Source organism: Apus apus, chromosome 1, assembly GCF_020740795.1.
Source record: "Apus apus isolate bApuApu2 chromosome 1, bApuApu2.pri.cur, whole genome shotgun sequence".
NCBI classification, from domain to species: Eukaryota; Metazoa; Chordata; class Aves; order Apodiformes; family Apodidae; genus Apus; species Apus apus.
The window spans coordinates 146,646,534-146,662,701 of record NC_067282.1 but is presented as its reverse complement, the minus strand read 5'-3'; the positions used below and the strand labels follow the sequence as shown (position 1 = coordinate 146,662,701).

The window sequence follows — 16,168 nt, the reverse complement described above, 5'->3', positions numbered from 1 at the left end:
AAATTGAATGTTTTTATGTAATTACTGGTGTAGGTGCAGGTTCAGCTGCACTTGCAGCTTTTCATGTCTGTGTTATCCAGTTGTGATAACCCAGCACCACATGTTCTTTACTTTTTTGAGTCTGTGTTCTCATTTTGCTTGTAAAGTTTAATCAAGTAGCAGTTTGAATTTTTAACATAACTTGTTTCTCCATGCATGGTCTCCCTTGGTGCCTCTTAACTTTTGCTTGCTGATCAATGTGGGGAAACAGTGTTTTGACAGCTCCTGCCATCATCACTGCACTCAGTAATTAAACAGTTCCTGCCTGATGTTTGAGAATATACCTCTACTACTCAGTCAAGATAGGAGTGTTACAAATTTCTGCCAAACTTCAGCCACAGCTGCCACTATAAATTATGTTTAGTTTAGGTGCTTCTATCAATACCCGCCCATGAGCTTTTTAAGGATTTTTTTTTTTAATACGACATTTTTCTTCTGGTTTGTGAATAATACCTTCAGGTTGTGCATAGTTAAGTAGAAGTAAAAAGTTGGTAATGATAGAACTATACTGATTTTCAATTACCTTATATGCCTCAATAATATGAAAGTGTTTATCATCTTAATAGTAACAGCAGTAAGACAAAATCTATTGCTGAATATTTGAAGGTTAATTGGAGACAACATTTGATATCTTGCTTTTTGATTTTTTTTCCTTTAAATTCGTTCCTTTCCTGCCCACTGTTGCCTTGTAAAGCTCTCAGTAGGATATTTTGCCCCCAAGGCTGCTCAGAAGCAACTTTTTATAAATAATGCAATTAATCCAGCTTCATTCTTTGCAAATTCTTTTTTATCAATAGAAGAAAATGTCTCTGTGATATCAGTTATACTTATTTTATGCTAGAATGCTGCTATCATACAAGTTCCCTTTGTGATGCCTTGGGTATGGGTTTTGCACTAAAAATAATCACTAGCAAATGTGTTCACCTCTAACAGTGAAGTCTTAATGAAACCGTTATTTTAAATAAAGAGTCATCTATAGTATCAGCATGTTTAATGGTGATGTAATGCAAAATTTTAACCAGAATTTGTCCATAGTGCTAAACTTAACCAAACAGAGATGACTTTTGTTAGTCAAGAATACCCAAGAACAGTGTGTACATTTGCAAGTTAGAGTAAAGTAGTGCACTTCTCTAAGCTGCTTTTTTACTGTCTCCTATTACAGCTCACAGATGTTGATCCCTTGCTGTGTTGTAATGCACAGTAAATCAGAAGACAGTCTTGTTAAATCTAACGTGGTAGTAATGTACGTTTTAAAAACAAAATCCATGGCAACAATGGACATAACTGCTGTTCACTTCAAGAGCAAACCAAGTTTTAACACTGTAAAGGAGAATTAAAGCTTCCCTCCAAACATTTTCAGTTGAAACTTTGTCCTCTGCTTCTTTATTTTTTCAAACATTTTGAGTTATTGAAGTGAAAAAAAAAAGGGAGGAAGGCTGGCTTGAATCCTGCCTAATGAAAAAGAAAAATCAATTTTTTCCTAGCAAAAGTCCTTACAGCAAAGTGAGAATAGTGTAAAAGTTTAAAGATCTTTCCAGTTGGTCTGAATGTATTGCATCTGCAAAAGAATAAGACCCTATTGTTTGAATAAGAGGAATTTTTGTCAGCTTTCCTTAATGTAAACCTTATGACACTTGGGTAATATCTGTTATACAATGTTCCCTTGACTTAGCTTTCTTGTACTGGAGTGTGAAATAAATAGTGTTGGCAGTGACTCGCTGCCAGGACCCCTGGTGCCATTAAGTACATGCCAACAGGAAAAAGCTTTTTGCCAGCCTCATTTGTGCTTGGAAATTTTATCATGCAATATAATGTGTTAGTCAGTGACTTTGTTCCTGTATGTAACGTGGGGTTTGGGACCTGTCTTTAGTGTACTGGTTTCTATAACTCAAAATCAGTAAACCCTTGCCTTCAGAGTCAGATCAGTTCACACTTAGGCGGCTAAATACTTCTTTCAGAGGTGCCACCTTGTGGGCTTGTGCTGGCTTCATCACTGCTCCCTGCTGCTGAAATTCTGGCCGGTACTGTTTCAGATGTGTAAAAACAGGGAGAGAATTGTTGCCTTATGATCCTAATGTGCATAGAAGCAGAAGCTTTGCTTCATTTTTAAAACCTGTGAGCCTTTGTAACCCATCTTCAGGAAGTTAAAGGGTCTCTGCAGACTCTTTACAGGATGGTTAATAAGGTGGTAGTGAGGAAATGGTTGTTCATGCTTTCTGCCAGATGTTTACCCAGCTTAGTACAGTGGTGTGTTGGCATGGACTATTTGTAGCAAAGATACATTAAATAAAAAATTTTAATGGACAATAATCAATAACAAATGGTTAAGAAACATTGTAAGGGACACAATAAGCATGCAATGATGTTTTCTAGTAAATTCAGTCTTGAAAACTTTGTGTATTACAAGATTTCTCTCTTCTGAGGGTAGTTTTGAATGAGAGAGGTTGTGTCCTGGAAACTGCAGAGTTGGATTAGCTGTTGCACTTTGGAGAAGTTTCTCTGTTCCCACTGAAGGTTTCTGTTTTTGCTGTGAGAATGGCTCCAAAGTGCACATGGAGCTTTGCGTGCTTCTCCAGCTGCATAGCCTGACCTGTTAAGAAATTTGTTATTTACTTTAATAGGTGGCACTCTAAAATGTGGTGGTTCAGCTATCTAGCTTATTAGCATCTAACTGTCCTGGCAGCAGAGGTGAAATCTCCAAGAGTGGGTTAGGTAGATGGCTGGGTTTGTGAACTGTTAGAGCTGTTCTCATTAATGAATCAAGAGTCATGAGCCGTGCTCATCTATCCTAGACAACTTTGCAAACTTCTCTGTGAATTATCCTGTAGACAGCATCACGCTGGCACAGCTATATTATTTCCGTCATATGAATTAGGTTGTAGAAGCCTAACTCGAGACAACCCTGCAATATCTCAAGCAGAAGTAGCTATTGTTTTGACTTGTAGTGCTTTTAATCTACCTGTTTTTTGTTTGTTTGTTTGTTTGTTTATTTTAAATGGCATTCTTCTGGAATTGCTGTCCTGCTGCAATAAAGCACAAAAGAGAAAGTGTTAGCTGTTAAGATGAAAACACTGATGCAAAATCTCAGGGGGTTGTTCAGGGTAGGCTGCTTTTTTGCATCTTGGTGCACTGCAACAGGTCAGAGATGGAGACAACTGAGTTCTCACAGGCTTGCTTTCTTGTCTTAAATACCAAACTCCAGTGCATAAGTATATGCTGCCTACACTAGGTCTCTCTTCCTTGGCACCTACTGCTTCAGAAATCACCAGCAAATTCATAGAATCATAGAATATTAGGGGTTGGAAGGGACCTCTAGAGATCATCCAGTCCAATTCCCCCTGCCAAAGCAGGATCACCTAGGACAGGCCACATAAGAACACATCCAGGTGGGTTTTGAAAGTCTCCAGAGAAGGAGACTCCACAACCTCTCTGTCAAGTCTATGGGGTCAGATGGAATTCACATGAGAGTACTGAGGGAGCTGGCAGAGGAGCTTGTCAAGCCTCTCTCCATCATTTATTTACAGTCCTGGCTAACAGGGGAGGTCCCGGATGACTGAAGGCTTGCCAGTGTGATGTCCATCTAGAGGAAGGGCCCAAAGGAGGATCTGGGGAACTACAGGCCTGTCAGCCTGACCTCGGTACCAGGAAAAATCCTGGAGAGGTTCATCTTGAATGTGCTCTGATGGCAAGTGCAGGACAGCCAGGGGATCAGGCCTAGCCAGCATGTGTTCAGGAAGGGCAGATCCTGCTTGATCAACCTGATCTCCTTCTGTGACCAGGTGACCCACCTGGTGGATGAGGAAAGAGCTGTGGATGTTCTCTATCTAGACTTCACGGAAGCCTTTTACACTGTATCTCACAGCATTCTCCTAGAGAAGCTGGCAGCACATGGCCTAGACAGATGCACTCTTTGCTGGGTAAAAAACTGGCTGGATGGCTGAGCCCAGAGAGTTGTAGTGAACAGGGTTGGATCCAGTTGGCAGCTGGTCACCACTGGGCTCAGTTTTGGGGCCAGTCTTGTTCAATATCTTTATTATCTGGATGAGGGGATTAACTGCTTCCTCAGTAAGTTTGCAGATGACACCAAACTGTGCAGGAGCATTAATCTGCTAGAGGGACCTGAACAGGTTGGATTGATGAGCTGAGACCAACTATATGAGGTTCAAAAAGGCCAAGTGCCAGGTCCTGCACTTGGGTCACAACCATCCCAGGCAATCTACAGGCTTGGGAAAGAGTGCCTGGAAAGCTGCCCAGAGGAAAGAAAAGGACAGCCGGCTTAACATGAGCCAGCAATGTGTCCAGGTGGCCAAGAAGGCCAACAGCACCCTGGCCTGCATCAGGAATAGTGTGTCCAGCAGGAGTAGGAAAGTGATTGTGCCCCTGTACTCAGCGCTGGTGAGGCTGCACCTCAAATATTGTCTTCACTTCTGGGTCCCACACCACAAAAAAGACATTGAGTAGTGGTGGGAGCTGTGGTGGTCAAAGGCCATCTTGGGCTTAGCGACCATGACATGATAAAGTCCTTGATTCTTAGTGAAGTAAGGAGTAGGGGGTCACCAAAACCTCCACCATGGACTTCTGGAAGGTGTACTTTGGTCTGTGTAGGACATTGGTTGAGTCCCTTGAGTCCTTTGAATTTGTTTTTAGTTTTTTGGGGTTGTTTGTTTTGTTTTTTGTTTTCTTGTCCACTTTGGTGGATGGTTGGACTCAATGATCTTAGCAGTCTTTTCCAACTGTTCTGATTCTGTGATTTTGTGAGGTGGGTGTTGGTCTCTCCTCCCAACTAATGAGCAATAGAACAAGAAGAGATGGCCTCAAATGTTGCCAGGGAAGGTTTAGATTGTATATTAGGAAAAATTTCTTCACTGAAAGGCCTGGCTGGCACTGGAATAGGCTGCCCAGGGAAGTGGCTGGGTGACCATCCCTGGAGGTATTTAAGAGACATGTAGATGTGGTGCTTAAATATGTGGTTTGGTGGTGGACATGGCAGCGCTAGGTTTACAGTTGGACTTGATGATCTTAAAAGTCTTTTCCAACATAAATAACAGAATCACAGAATCATAGAAAGTTAGGGATTGGAAGGGACTTTTAGAGATCGCCTAGTCCAACCTGCCTGCTAGAGCAGGATCACCTAGGGCATGCCACACAGAAATGCATCCAGGCAGGTTTTGAAAGTCTCCAGAGGAGACTGCACAACCTCTCTGGGCAGCCTGTTCCAGTGCTTTGTAACTCTCACAGTAAAGAAGTTTCTCCTCTTGTTGAGGTGGAACTTCCTATGTTCTAGTTTATACCCATTGTTCCTTGTCCTTGTTCAGGCACCACCAGAAAGAGACTGGCCCCTTCCTCTTGACACGCACCCCTCAGATATTTATAGACACTAATAATACACCCTCTCAGCCTTCCCTTCTTAAGAGTAGACAGCCCTAGTTCTCTCAGTATTTCTTCATAGGAGAGATGTTCAAGTCCCTTAATCATCCTCATAACCTCTCTGTTGGACTGTCTCCAGTAGATCCCTGTCTCTATAATTGAGGAGCCCAAAACTGGATACAGTATTCCAGGTGTGGTCTCACCAAGGCAGAGTAGAGAGGGAGGAGAACCTACCTAGACCTGCTGGACACACTTTTCTTAATACACCCCGGGTTACCATTGGCCCTCTTGGCCACAAGGGCACATTGCTGTCCCATGGATAACTTACTATCCACTAGGACTCCAAAGTCTTTCTCCACAGAGCTGCTTTCCAGCAGGACAACGCCTAATCTGTACTGGTATCTGGTGTTATTCGTCCCTAGACACAAGAATCTACACTTCTCCTTATTGAACTTCATGAGGTTCACCTTCTTGCAGCTCTCTAGCCTGTCTAGATCTCATTGGATGGCAGCACAACCTTCTGGTGTGTCAGCCACCCCTCCCAGTTTCATACTATCAGTGAACTTGCTGAGGATACACTCTATCCCCTCATCCAGGTCATTGATGAAGATACTGAACAAAACTGGACCCAGTACTGATCCCTGGGGAACACCACTGGCCATGGGCCTCCAGCTTGTTTCTGTCCTGCTGATCACAACCTTCTGAACTCTGTTGAGCCAGTTTTCAGTGCACAGTCCAATCATCTATCCCACATTACTTCAGTTTTCCTACAAAGATGTTATAGGAGACAATATCAAAAGCCTTACTGAAGTCAAGGTATATGACATCCACTGCTCTCCCTTCATCTGCTCATTTGGTCGTGCCTTTATAGAAGTCAGGCAAGATTTCCCTTTGTTAAATCCATGTTGGTGACTCCCGATAACTTTCTTCCATGTGGTTAGAGATGGCCTCCAGAATGTTCTTCCTTCTTGCCCTTTTTCAAGACTGGAGTGACACTGACTTTCTTTCAGTCTTCAGGCACCTCTCCCCTTTTCCATGATTTTTAAAAAATGATGCAGAGTAGCTCAGCAAACAACATCAGCCAGCTTTCTTAGCACACGTGGATGCATCCCACCAGGGCCCAGGGATCTGTGCATTTTCAGTTTATCCAACTCTAACCCAATCCACACTGACCACTGGAGAGTCTTTCTCCTTCCAGTTTGGCTCCCTTACTTCCAGTGACTGGGATTCTTGTCACTGAGATTTGTAGTTCTAATTCCTCTTTTTCTTGCCTTTTAAATCTTCTCCTTTGCAAGAAATGGGAAACTTTCTTTTGGCATGTCTTACCCACTATAACTGCTGTTTCCATCTGACAAACTGAAGCTGTAGAGATAATTTCATCCTGATATAAAGGGATAAAATTTTAGATAAGGGGAACTGGAAAGAGCTATGCATATTATTCATATCAAACAAATTTGAGTTCTGTGAGTCTAAATCTATTTAAAATAAAAGCTGAATGCTGCATATATTTGTGGACTAAGAAGGAAGAAAGAAGTAATGAGCAGCTTAGGTTATTTCTTTTATTTCCTTCTGCTGCTTAGGTAGTTTCTTCTGGTGAAGATAATCTGTTTGAAATGCTTGATTTTAGAGGACAGGAGAAAGCTGCTTGCTGTCTCGTCTAAACAGCAATTGCCATCACTTTGCAATCACTGTTGCAGAAATACCAGTAAGGAACAAGGTCACAATTTAAGTAGCACTGTACTTTTCTATAAGGATGATTGTAAGGATATCTAACATATCCCTTCACCAGCACAGGGTCTGCAAGGTGTTAACATCTCTTCATCTAGGAGGTGTACATTTATCAGAACCTTTGGCTCTCTGCTTTAGATTATTTGTTTATTTGTGAGGCTGTCGTGTTGGATGTCCAAAAATACTGTACTGTTGTCTGTGTTAGGGAAATAAAGCAAACTGGGGGAGTAAACCAAAGAGGAAAAAAGTAATGGTGAGGAAACAGGTGTCCTGGATATTGAGAGAGTTTCTCTGAAGGAGAGAAGACATTGCAATATGTTTACATAAATAAAAGCTTTCAGTTTGTTTTTACTTATGTGACAGAGTAATGGTAAATACGAGTGTCTGCATGGAAAGGTTCACTGAGGTTTTATATACTTACAATCTAATTTCTTCAACACAATGACTAAGACTCATCAGGATTTTTAGGAAAACTCAAAGTCAGGAGTTGAATTGGAAGAGGAAAACTGTAATTGTGGTAGCTGCACTGAAATAAGCAGATAGAAGTGTTCTCTGGAAGAAATAGTTGCTAAGTGTGAAAATTATATCCATAAAACACAGTTTATATGTATTTTGCTTCTTGCTTATCACATGTGGATGGCATAGGATGTATATGCTGTGCAGTATATAACTGAAATGCAGAAGCTGTGCAAGTGATTCAATAAGTAAACAGCAGTTTTGTATGAGAGCTCTTACGTACTCCACAGGAATGCAGGCAAGGGGGAGTGCTACTAGGCTGGGATGTGAGAAATCAAGAAGTGCTGAGACTGGTGTGTTGTACTGAAGAGATTTTCATAGGTGCACCTAGCACAGAAAAGTTGCCAGAGGCTACAAAGCACAGCACTATCAGAGTGTTTATGCTTCTGCGCTTTCCTTGAAAAATGAAGATTGCATTTTCCTAGCTCTTGCTGATGCGGGTTTGAAATGCATGAGACTGTGTAAGTCTAAAGTGTTGCCAAATTTCACATAAAAAATTTAAATATTGTTTTTTCTTTTTTGTAGGTTTATAAAATTGCACCCAAATTTGCTTTCTTGGTGACATCGGGTCCTTTTGTTTACACGGCAGTAGCTGTGATAAATGTGCTTGTGAACAGCAGTCTTCTTCGTGGTGAGGCCCCCATGATCCTCTCACTGCATCGTTCTTTCACTGTGCCAGATAACAGATTCCAAGTTCAGACTGGTGAGTTCTTCCTGAAATGAAGAAGAGGAAATGTCACTTAATCTTGTTTCACAGTTCTTGTAGTTAAGTATGCAAGGTTGAGTCAAAACCCTGCAGTTTACTGCTGTGAATCTTAATTCTTGATTGTTATTGAAATACTTGCTGGATCCATGGTTGAGAGATGACAAATTGTAAACAGTTAACCCTGTAATTTCATTTATTTTTTCAGGAAATTTTTTAGTTGCAAAATAGTTGTGCTCTTTCTCTTAATTCAAAAGGTGAGAGGAGAAAAAAAATTCTGTGAAAATTTTGCTCATAAAATCACAGTGCAACTAGTTTATAATGCTTACGTCAAGATTCATGTTATGTTTACCTTAAATTCTACTTTTTAGGATCCTCATAATGTAGGAGAATTGGGCAGCAGGAGGATTGATTGCTCATGTATAATGTGAGCGGGATGATTGCTCATGTCATATTCAGCTTTCCATGGCTGCTGTGTGGCAGCAGTTTATTTTAATTCCACGACTACTAATAATCTAAAGTAAAATATTACCCATGTAGTAGATTTTGAAAGCCAGTGGTATAATTTAAAGTCTTCTTTAGGCACTATTTGCATAATAAAACCACCTACCTGGTTTATTGACTGTCTAATGACAGGGACTGAGTATATATCTGCAGGGTTCTTCAGTGTTAAACATAGGTGCTTTTGTTCAGGTATGTCTCATGTTGTTTCTGTTCTGTCAATAAGTGTATGGGAAGACATCACTTCTTCAGTTGTGCAGGTGTGATGTCTTTTTCCACTGCTTAACATGGTTATATAGAAAGACAGTAGACATATTTTCTGTTCTTGAACATTGCTGTGAGGGTCTGTAATGTAATCATAGCATTTCTTTGGGTAAGACTATACCAGGAAATCTGCAGATGTGTGTGTAGTTAAGGTTTGTGTGTCTGCTCACATTGCTCTAGGCTCACTCTCCTGTGCTTTCTCTCCTGTGAAAGAGATTAAGGTATATGCATCTAGATTTAAAAGATGGTGTGCCAGTTAGGTGTGCTAAAAGTGTTAGACTGATACTAATGGGTATTAATGGACCCACTGTGGTCTTTCAGAAAAACTAAATACTATATTTCAGTCTACAAGTAAAAGAGACTTAGTGCTTTTTTTCCTAAAGATTTTCACTGATGGGTTTAATACTAAGGATTTCAGTGTGGCTGACTCAATGTTCAAGTCCTGTAAAATTAGTAGTGAAGGTCTTACAGTATGAAAAAGGAAACAGTAGATATTTTGTCACTAGTAGCTTTTGGCAATCTAATGGCTGCTGCAACAGATATTACTGACTAGAGAATTTACTGCACCATCACACAATTTATTTCAACTGTATTTTTACCCAGGTTTTCACTGAATATATCCTGAACTCCATGAAAAAGTGATAGCCCTCTGGATTATCTTGCTTTTTTTGTTCTTTCTCATGGAAGTACTGGTCTGTAGGAGTAATGTGTACCCTTTGTCTTCAGTGCTTCAGTTTGTGCCTCGGAATGTGGAAATCAGGTTCTGCAATTTTAGCCGACGCATTGAGAAAGGGCTGACGATGGCATTCATGGAAGTGAGCAAACACCAGGAGTTCTACAACTTCACTGTCCAGGTAAGATCATCAGGATGTTCTCTGTCTGTCCCTTTTGCTCCTCACCTTTGGTTGTCCTTTGTTTCATCCAGCCAGTAAAATGAGTTAGGTCTTAACTGCTACCACTTGCCATCTAGATTATCTCGAATTATGAGGCTTTGTCATGAAGTCAGGGTTTTTTCCCCTGCAAAATAGTATGGTACCACGTATCCCTCTGGTTTCAAGCTTTTTGAAAAAATTATCCAAGATGATGATTTATACCCTGAAGCATTACTGAATGAAATAGAGTTTATACTTTTTCATATAAAGGTTGCCTCAGCCCTTATGCAAAGTAATTCCCATCAGGTTTTACTATTAGGGAGTAGGTTGTGTTTAGAAAGTTTTGGTTGGAAGACAACTTTCAGTCTCACTGCCAGTCTGGGGAATGCTATGAGGGAATACAGGATTTATATGCACTGTGCCATTATGTGAGCAAACGTCCTGGTTGCCTCTGAGGTCTAGAAATACTTACAGCAATATTGTATGTGGATGGGGTACTGAATCACATAGCAGGGCTTGAAACTCCCTGGCAAGTCAGTAATTCAACTTAAATGAGACAAACTCCCTCTTTTCTCTGAATTCTTAAATTTATTCTAGGTTTGGTGTCATACAAATTAGTAAAAAATGTGTTGTGTTATTTAACTGATACCATAAATGTCCATCTATGGTACCCTAAAATAAAATAGCAAGAAAAATGGCATCAACTTTATAGTACCTAAAGTACTATATTGTACATACAGTGAAGTGCTCAGTACTGTACAACTGAATGACACAATGTGACTGGATAGACTGAAGACAGAACACACAAAACAATTTCTTGGACTGTCAGCTTGGCAAATTTTTGTTTTAAATATTTACTTGCTTACTATCTGGAAGAGATTTGTCTACATCAACACAGTTCCTGTGTACATTAGTGCCAAAATAAGAATTCTAACCAGTGGTAAGATCTGGGCATGTGTTATGCAGGAAGTCTTTACCAAGAGCACATCCACTTTGAGAATGTTTCCTTACCATGGTCTCTTTCTGTCTGTTCCATGCAGTTTGGTATTAATCTAAGATTTTATCAGTAGATTTATTTTGTTTGCTGTCTCTCTAGGTGGGTTTTTTCACAATTTTCTGCACTGTAGCTTCAGATCGTTCTGGATTATGACTGACCTTAAAGAATAATTCTTAGAAGAGGAATTCCCGTGTAACTGCCTCTTCTGGGACTCAGCAGGCTGAATCAATCTGGAATAGATGTTCCTCTGTTTTGATGTGAATTACCCCCTCTTCATATTAGGAAAAAAAAAATTCTGTCAAGAAAGCAATGGAAATGCCAGGAATTGATTTTGCTGACCCTTTTTCAATCTTGGTTTTTCAGATTCTGAATATAACTCTGAGCAGGCCTGGTGTGGCATTTCGGCAAGGCCCTGTGAGCGTTGTTTTTGCCATCCGAGATAGATACGGTTTTCTAAATGGGTCTGAAGTCAGTGAGCAGCTAAGAAACTTGTCTGTGGTGGAATTCAGCTTCTATCTGGGCTTTCCTGTGCAGCAAATTGCTGAACGTGAGTACTTGCTGTTTGCCAAGACTGCAAAATACTTTTTAAAAGTATTTTTTCTTCAGTTTTAAAATAATGTTATGCATAAGTGATAACACAGCTTCAGTCACCTAACTTGTATCACGAATTCTGCAGAGCAAATCCATGCCCCTCCCTGCTTATATACAGCATATGAGTGTTACAGCAACTTGTTGCATTTATCCCCATCCTTTCCTTCTGTGCTGGACCAGCTGGGCTTAATTTGGCTTTGTTAGTCCAGTGGTCTTAGTCCAGATTAATATTTTTTTAAAAAGTCACTTTGATCAATATTGCTGTGAAGTGCAATCCAAGGTGTGTCTCCGTGGTTATGTCTACAGGGGCCTTTGCTGCTTCTCAGCAGGGTTTACTACCTAGGACTTTGCATTGCACTAAACTGTGACTCTGACTTCTAGAAAGCCTGAGACACTGGCAACGTAAGATTATATTTGAGCGTGTAGTCTGTCTGGGTTAGCAGCATTAGCAGCAATGTTTTCTTGTCTTGTCTGTTATCTTTTAAGGTATTGCCTTTTGAGTATGTCTCTTGTTCCTTTTGTACAACTTGCAGTGCAAGTAATTTTTTCCAGTCTGTGGCCATCCTAAACTTGGATTAATGGGATGTGCCTGCATAACAGAGTTTGCTTGACACTCGGCCTTGACAACTTCTGCTAGGTTAGATTTTTCAGATTACCTCAGTCTCATAAATAAGCTGTCTTTCTAAACTCAACACTTACCCTGTACAGCAATGGGTCGTTCATGACAGAAATTACTTGTGAATGGAAGCAAGATCATGAGAGAACAGTACTTGCCTTTCCTGCCTGGTGGGTGTTACTGTTAACTTAGTTCCTTAATTCCCCATTTTTCCTATCTCACTCTGCTTTAACTTTCAGAGTTATTTTTGTAAGGTATATAGGTGCATAGCATCTGGCACAGTGCTTCTTGCTATAGAGTTAAAGGTCTAGTGGAAAATCAGGCCAGATGTTAGCTGTTGTTCATTATGCAGCTGTGCAGTAGGATGTACAAAGAGAGTGATTGTGAGCACTTGTTCTCTGTAGCACTTTTAAATCTATGTAAGATTTTTGCACAGGATACTTTCCCAATGACTAGAAGTAGTTTAAATGTACTAACTTTTTGCTGTTTTCCTTCTTCAGCATTTTTAAACCCTCTGCTCACATAATCAATTAAAAATGTACAAGGTGGTTGACTCATTTCCTTTTAACATTTCTGCTCTTATTTGGTCTCACATAGACTGTATCTGTGCACTGGTAGCAGTATTAAATAGCCAGGACCAAAAATCTTTGAGAATCCCTGTGCATAGATGACTAGCATTTCTTCTGTTCTTTGTGAGGACACAGAACTTCTCAAGTTGCAGGTCATGGTCTTTTATCTCTCGCTGAATTAACATTAAATGTTGCTCTTGCCTTGATGACTTGAAAGATGCTTCTCTGCTCTGTATCATCTTTTTTGTACCTTTGCCTTAGAGTTTGTTTAGTTTATAGTCTCTTGGGTAATGTTTTCAGCTTTGTCTTTTTTTTTTTTTTCCTATGATGTATACATACCTGGTCCTAGCTTTTAGTTTTGATCACCTATTCTGGAGTGATATTTGTTGTGGATTTGCAGGTTCCCCTTTCTGAGAATCCATCTTATGGATCATGTAATGGAGCTACAGTGCAATTACATGATAACCAAGGCCACTGTATCCTGAAAGACAGGCTGGTCATAGGGGAAAAGCATTCCTATAAAAAATTAATGTACACTGTTCTCCTTACTTTCCTTTCCTGATGGTACTTAGGAAATTTGAAGGTAATTTCTTTAGTGCTCATAGCAGGAGCATTCTCTTTGTTTTCTACATGCTTATAGTGCCTGGCTGGTGGAGGTGATTCCTGACAGATGCTGGTGGAGCTCTGTGGTAGCTCACATGCTAGTGAGAAAGTCACGCATAATAGAGTGACTGAAGAGTTTAGGTAATGCCTTTGGAAAAAGGTCCTACTTGGATTTTTTTTCTCCTTTCCTTGCTACTTTGTGATGTGCAATGAAGTAATGTATGTGCTGGCTGTTGCAGTCTGGCAAATTTAGCCTCTGTTAGTACAGTAGCCTGTCCAAGCCTGTGGGTGAGTTATTTCTGTAACTATGTTTCTGAAGCTTGGGGATTTTTTTGTTTATTCAAGCTGGTAATTTGAAACAAGTATACCAACAGCATGATAATTTCATCCTACAAGTTCCAGCACAGGCCTCCAGTCTTCAAACAAGCTCTTCCTCCCCTCAAATCCACCAAATCTCCCAAACAATATCAAACCTCAAATCCACAAGCAGACTCTTACTGTAGGAAGGCAGAGTTACTCATCAGTGGTGACTAAGGCCATCATGATGCACACTTTATTCTCAGCTTCTCCTATTTGGAGCTATTGAAAGATGTTGTTTCTTTGGGGCATATCCCCAGTAGTGGGGATGATGGCAGCAGAACAAATTATGTGTACACCCCCTTGCATTCAATGACCCCACCTAACTGCTGCCCTAGTTTAATGAAAGTATGTTGCCAACAGAACAGAGCACTGGCCTCGGAGGTGGTACCCAGAGTTTGTTGGTTGTGGTGTCTCCTAGGTTGCTTGATAGAGAAATTTTTTGAAGACAACCCTAACTAAAGGAGCACCTTGTCAGCTTTTGACTTGCTAGTTGAAAGAGGATCTCATATTTACCGTAGATTGAGCCCACTGTAGGACAGCTCATTCTGATTTGAACCTGTCTAGTTCAGTCTCAACAGTGCTTCAGCACATTTGTACTCAGTGTTTTGGAACACCAGACATGGTGTGATTTGAAAAGTCAGCAAAGTGGGAACACAGTTTCTCAGCTTGTTAGAGCTATGGGTCTGTCTGTCAGCAAACACAATAATGAATGTAGTTTGTACACTTTTATAAGCAAGGCAACCACACTTGGTTATTTTTAGCTGTTTCTATAGTTTTTTTGCACTGTGCCTGTGACTGTATTTTGAGCCAAAGGATTTTAGATCTAAGGTATTCAGAGCCAGGAATCATGTCCAAAGGCTCAGCAGCCTTGGGCAGATTCTTCTTGAGACATCTTATTCAGCAGTCTGTTGAGGATGACCAGCAGCCAGATCCCCAAAGCTGCTTTGGCAGGAAGATGCCTAAATGGTTTTGTTTTCTAGGCCCTGAACTCCCTGCTTTCATGTTGTCCCTTGTTCTACATAGGAGTCATAGCTGTGAAGATCTTCTTTAGATAGGTAACTGCTTTGCTCTATGCAGATTAATATGTGGCTTTCTTCTTTTTCAATGTGAATTTTGGATATTTACATATAAACAATATATGTATGCTGTTGTTTACATGTAAGTACAAAAAGTTCCTTGCCATAATGTTCTGTGCCACTTGGGCCTTACTTATCAAGCATGGTAACAGTTAATGCTCTTGGTGGTGACTTTCTTTTCCCCCTGAGGGCTCTGTGTATGAGTTTTGTAATCTGCATCTGAAGAAAAAGAACTGATTTCTAGGTGAGCTGAGCTGTCAGAGTTGGAGATTATTCATACTAAGGAAAAGTTACTTGTTGCAATATCACCATATCTCAACACTGTTGAGTGAAGTGAGACCTTGCCTTTGAGATCCCAAATTTGAGCATTGGTTGAAGGAATATGTTTGCTCCCTGCTGCTTGTTCACTTCACATTGCTTTTCACACACAGTCAGGCCTTTCACTGGATTTTTCAAGTAACTGATATGTACTGTTTATACTTTTAATTGTGTGGCTTGTCACTGTGCAGTATGTCATTAACAACAGGATTTTTTATCAGCTTTTCCCATTAATTTAAGAGTCAGGGTTAACAGTGAAAGTTGTTAGTTTGACAGAATGAACTGTTCTTTGCAGGAACAGGGCTGCTGGAGTGGCCAAGCCTGGAAGCCTCCAGACATTTTTCTTTCTCCCACAGAATTCTACGTGACTTCAGCAATATGCTTAAATTCATATATTCAGTTTTCACTTTCTTGCATGTTTATTTTGCACTGTCCTCCTTATATCTCACATTTTAGATTGTAAACTAGTTAGATGGTCATGAGCGGCATGTCAGCAGAAAGAAGAGTTTTAGTTATGGTTTTTGGGTACTAGTTCATTAAAAATAATAGGAAATAATGTATTTGGTATCTCTTTATGGCTGGAAGATTTCTCTGAGGACAGGCAAAGGCTACCAGTGGAATATATGAGGCCTGAATAAATCTCTTTGTTTTATTGTATCTTTAAACAGAGAGGGTTGCCCTGGGACTTGCTATTTTTTTTAGTGCTATAAGTAGCACTTCGATGGCTGACATCTATTTCAGATATCTTGGAGATGTTGCAAGGCCAATAGGATAATATAAAATCCTATGATGCAGTCCAGAGACTGGACAAATATTTGGCAATTTTTACCTGAGTGGATTTTGGATCACACTTCTAACAGATGCTCACATCCCAATATTTGCATGAAATCTTATTTTTCAATTGATGCCTTCTCTTTCCAAATATTTCATTCCCTCCATGCTTTCTGTTACTGCTCCTCCATTTATCAGAAATAGGAACCATCAATATGGTACCAGTTCTATGCTGCCTGGTTCCACATGCCTGTGTATGACAGGGTCAGAGAGATCC

The 16,168-nt window shown here is 40.3% G+C and overlaps 1 protein-coding gene across 6 annotated transcripts in view; it reads left to right on the top strand.

The window, feature by feature from the left end:
• Nucleotides 1–16,168, top strand: part of KIAA1549 (KIAA1549 ortholog) — a 150,624-nt gene that overhangs the window by 77,158 nt on the left and 57,298 nt on the right. For all 6 annotated transcript variants that reach the window (XM_051623683.1, XM_051623666.1, XM_051623701.1 and 3 more), the window contains exons 4-6: nt 8,176–8,353; nt 9,845–9,972; nt 11,351–11,534. In XM_051623683.1, the coding sequence (XP_051479643.1) occupies nt 8,176–8,353; nt 9,845–9,972; nt 11,351–11,534 (490 nt within the window). The remainder of the gene's footprint in view (nt 1–8,175; nt 8,354–9,844; nt 9,973–11,350; nt 11,535–16,168) is intronic.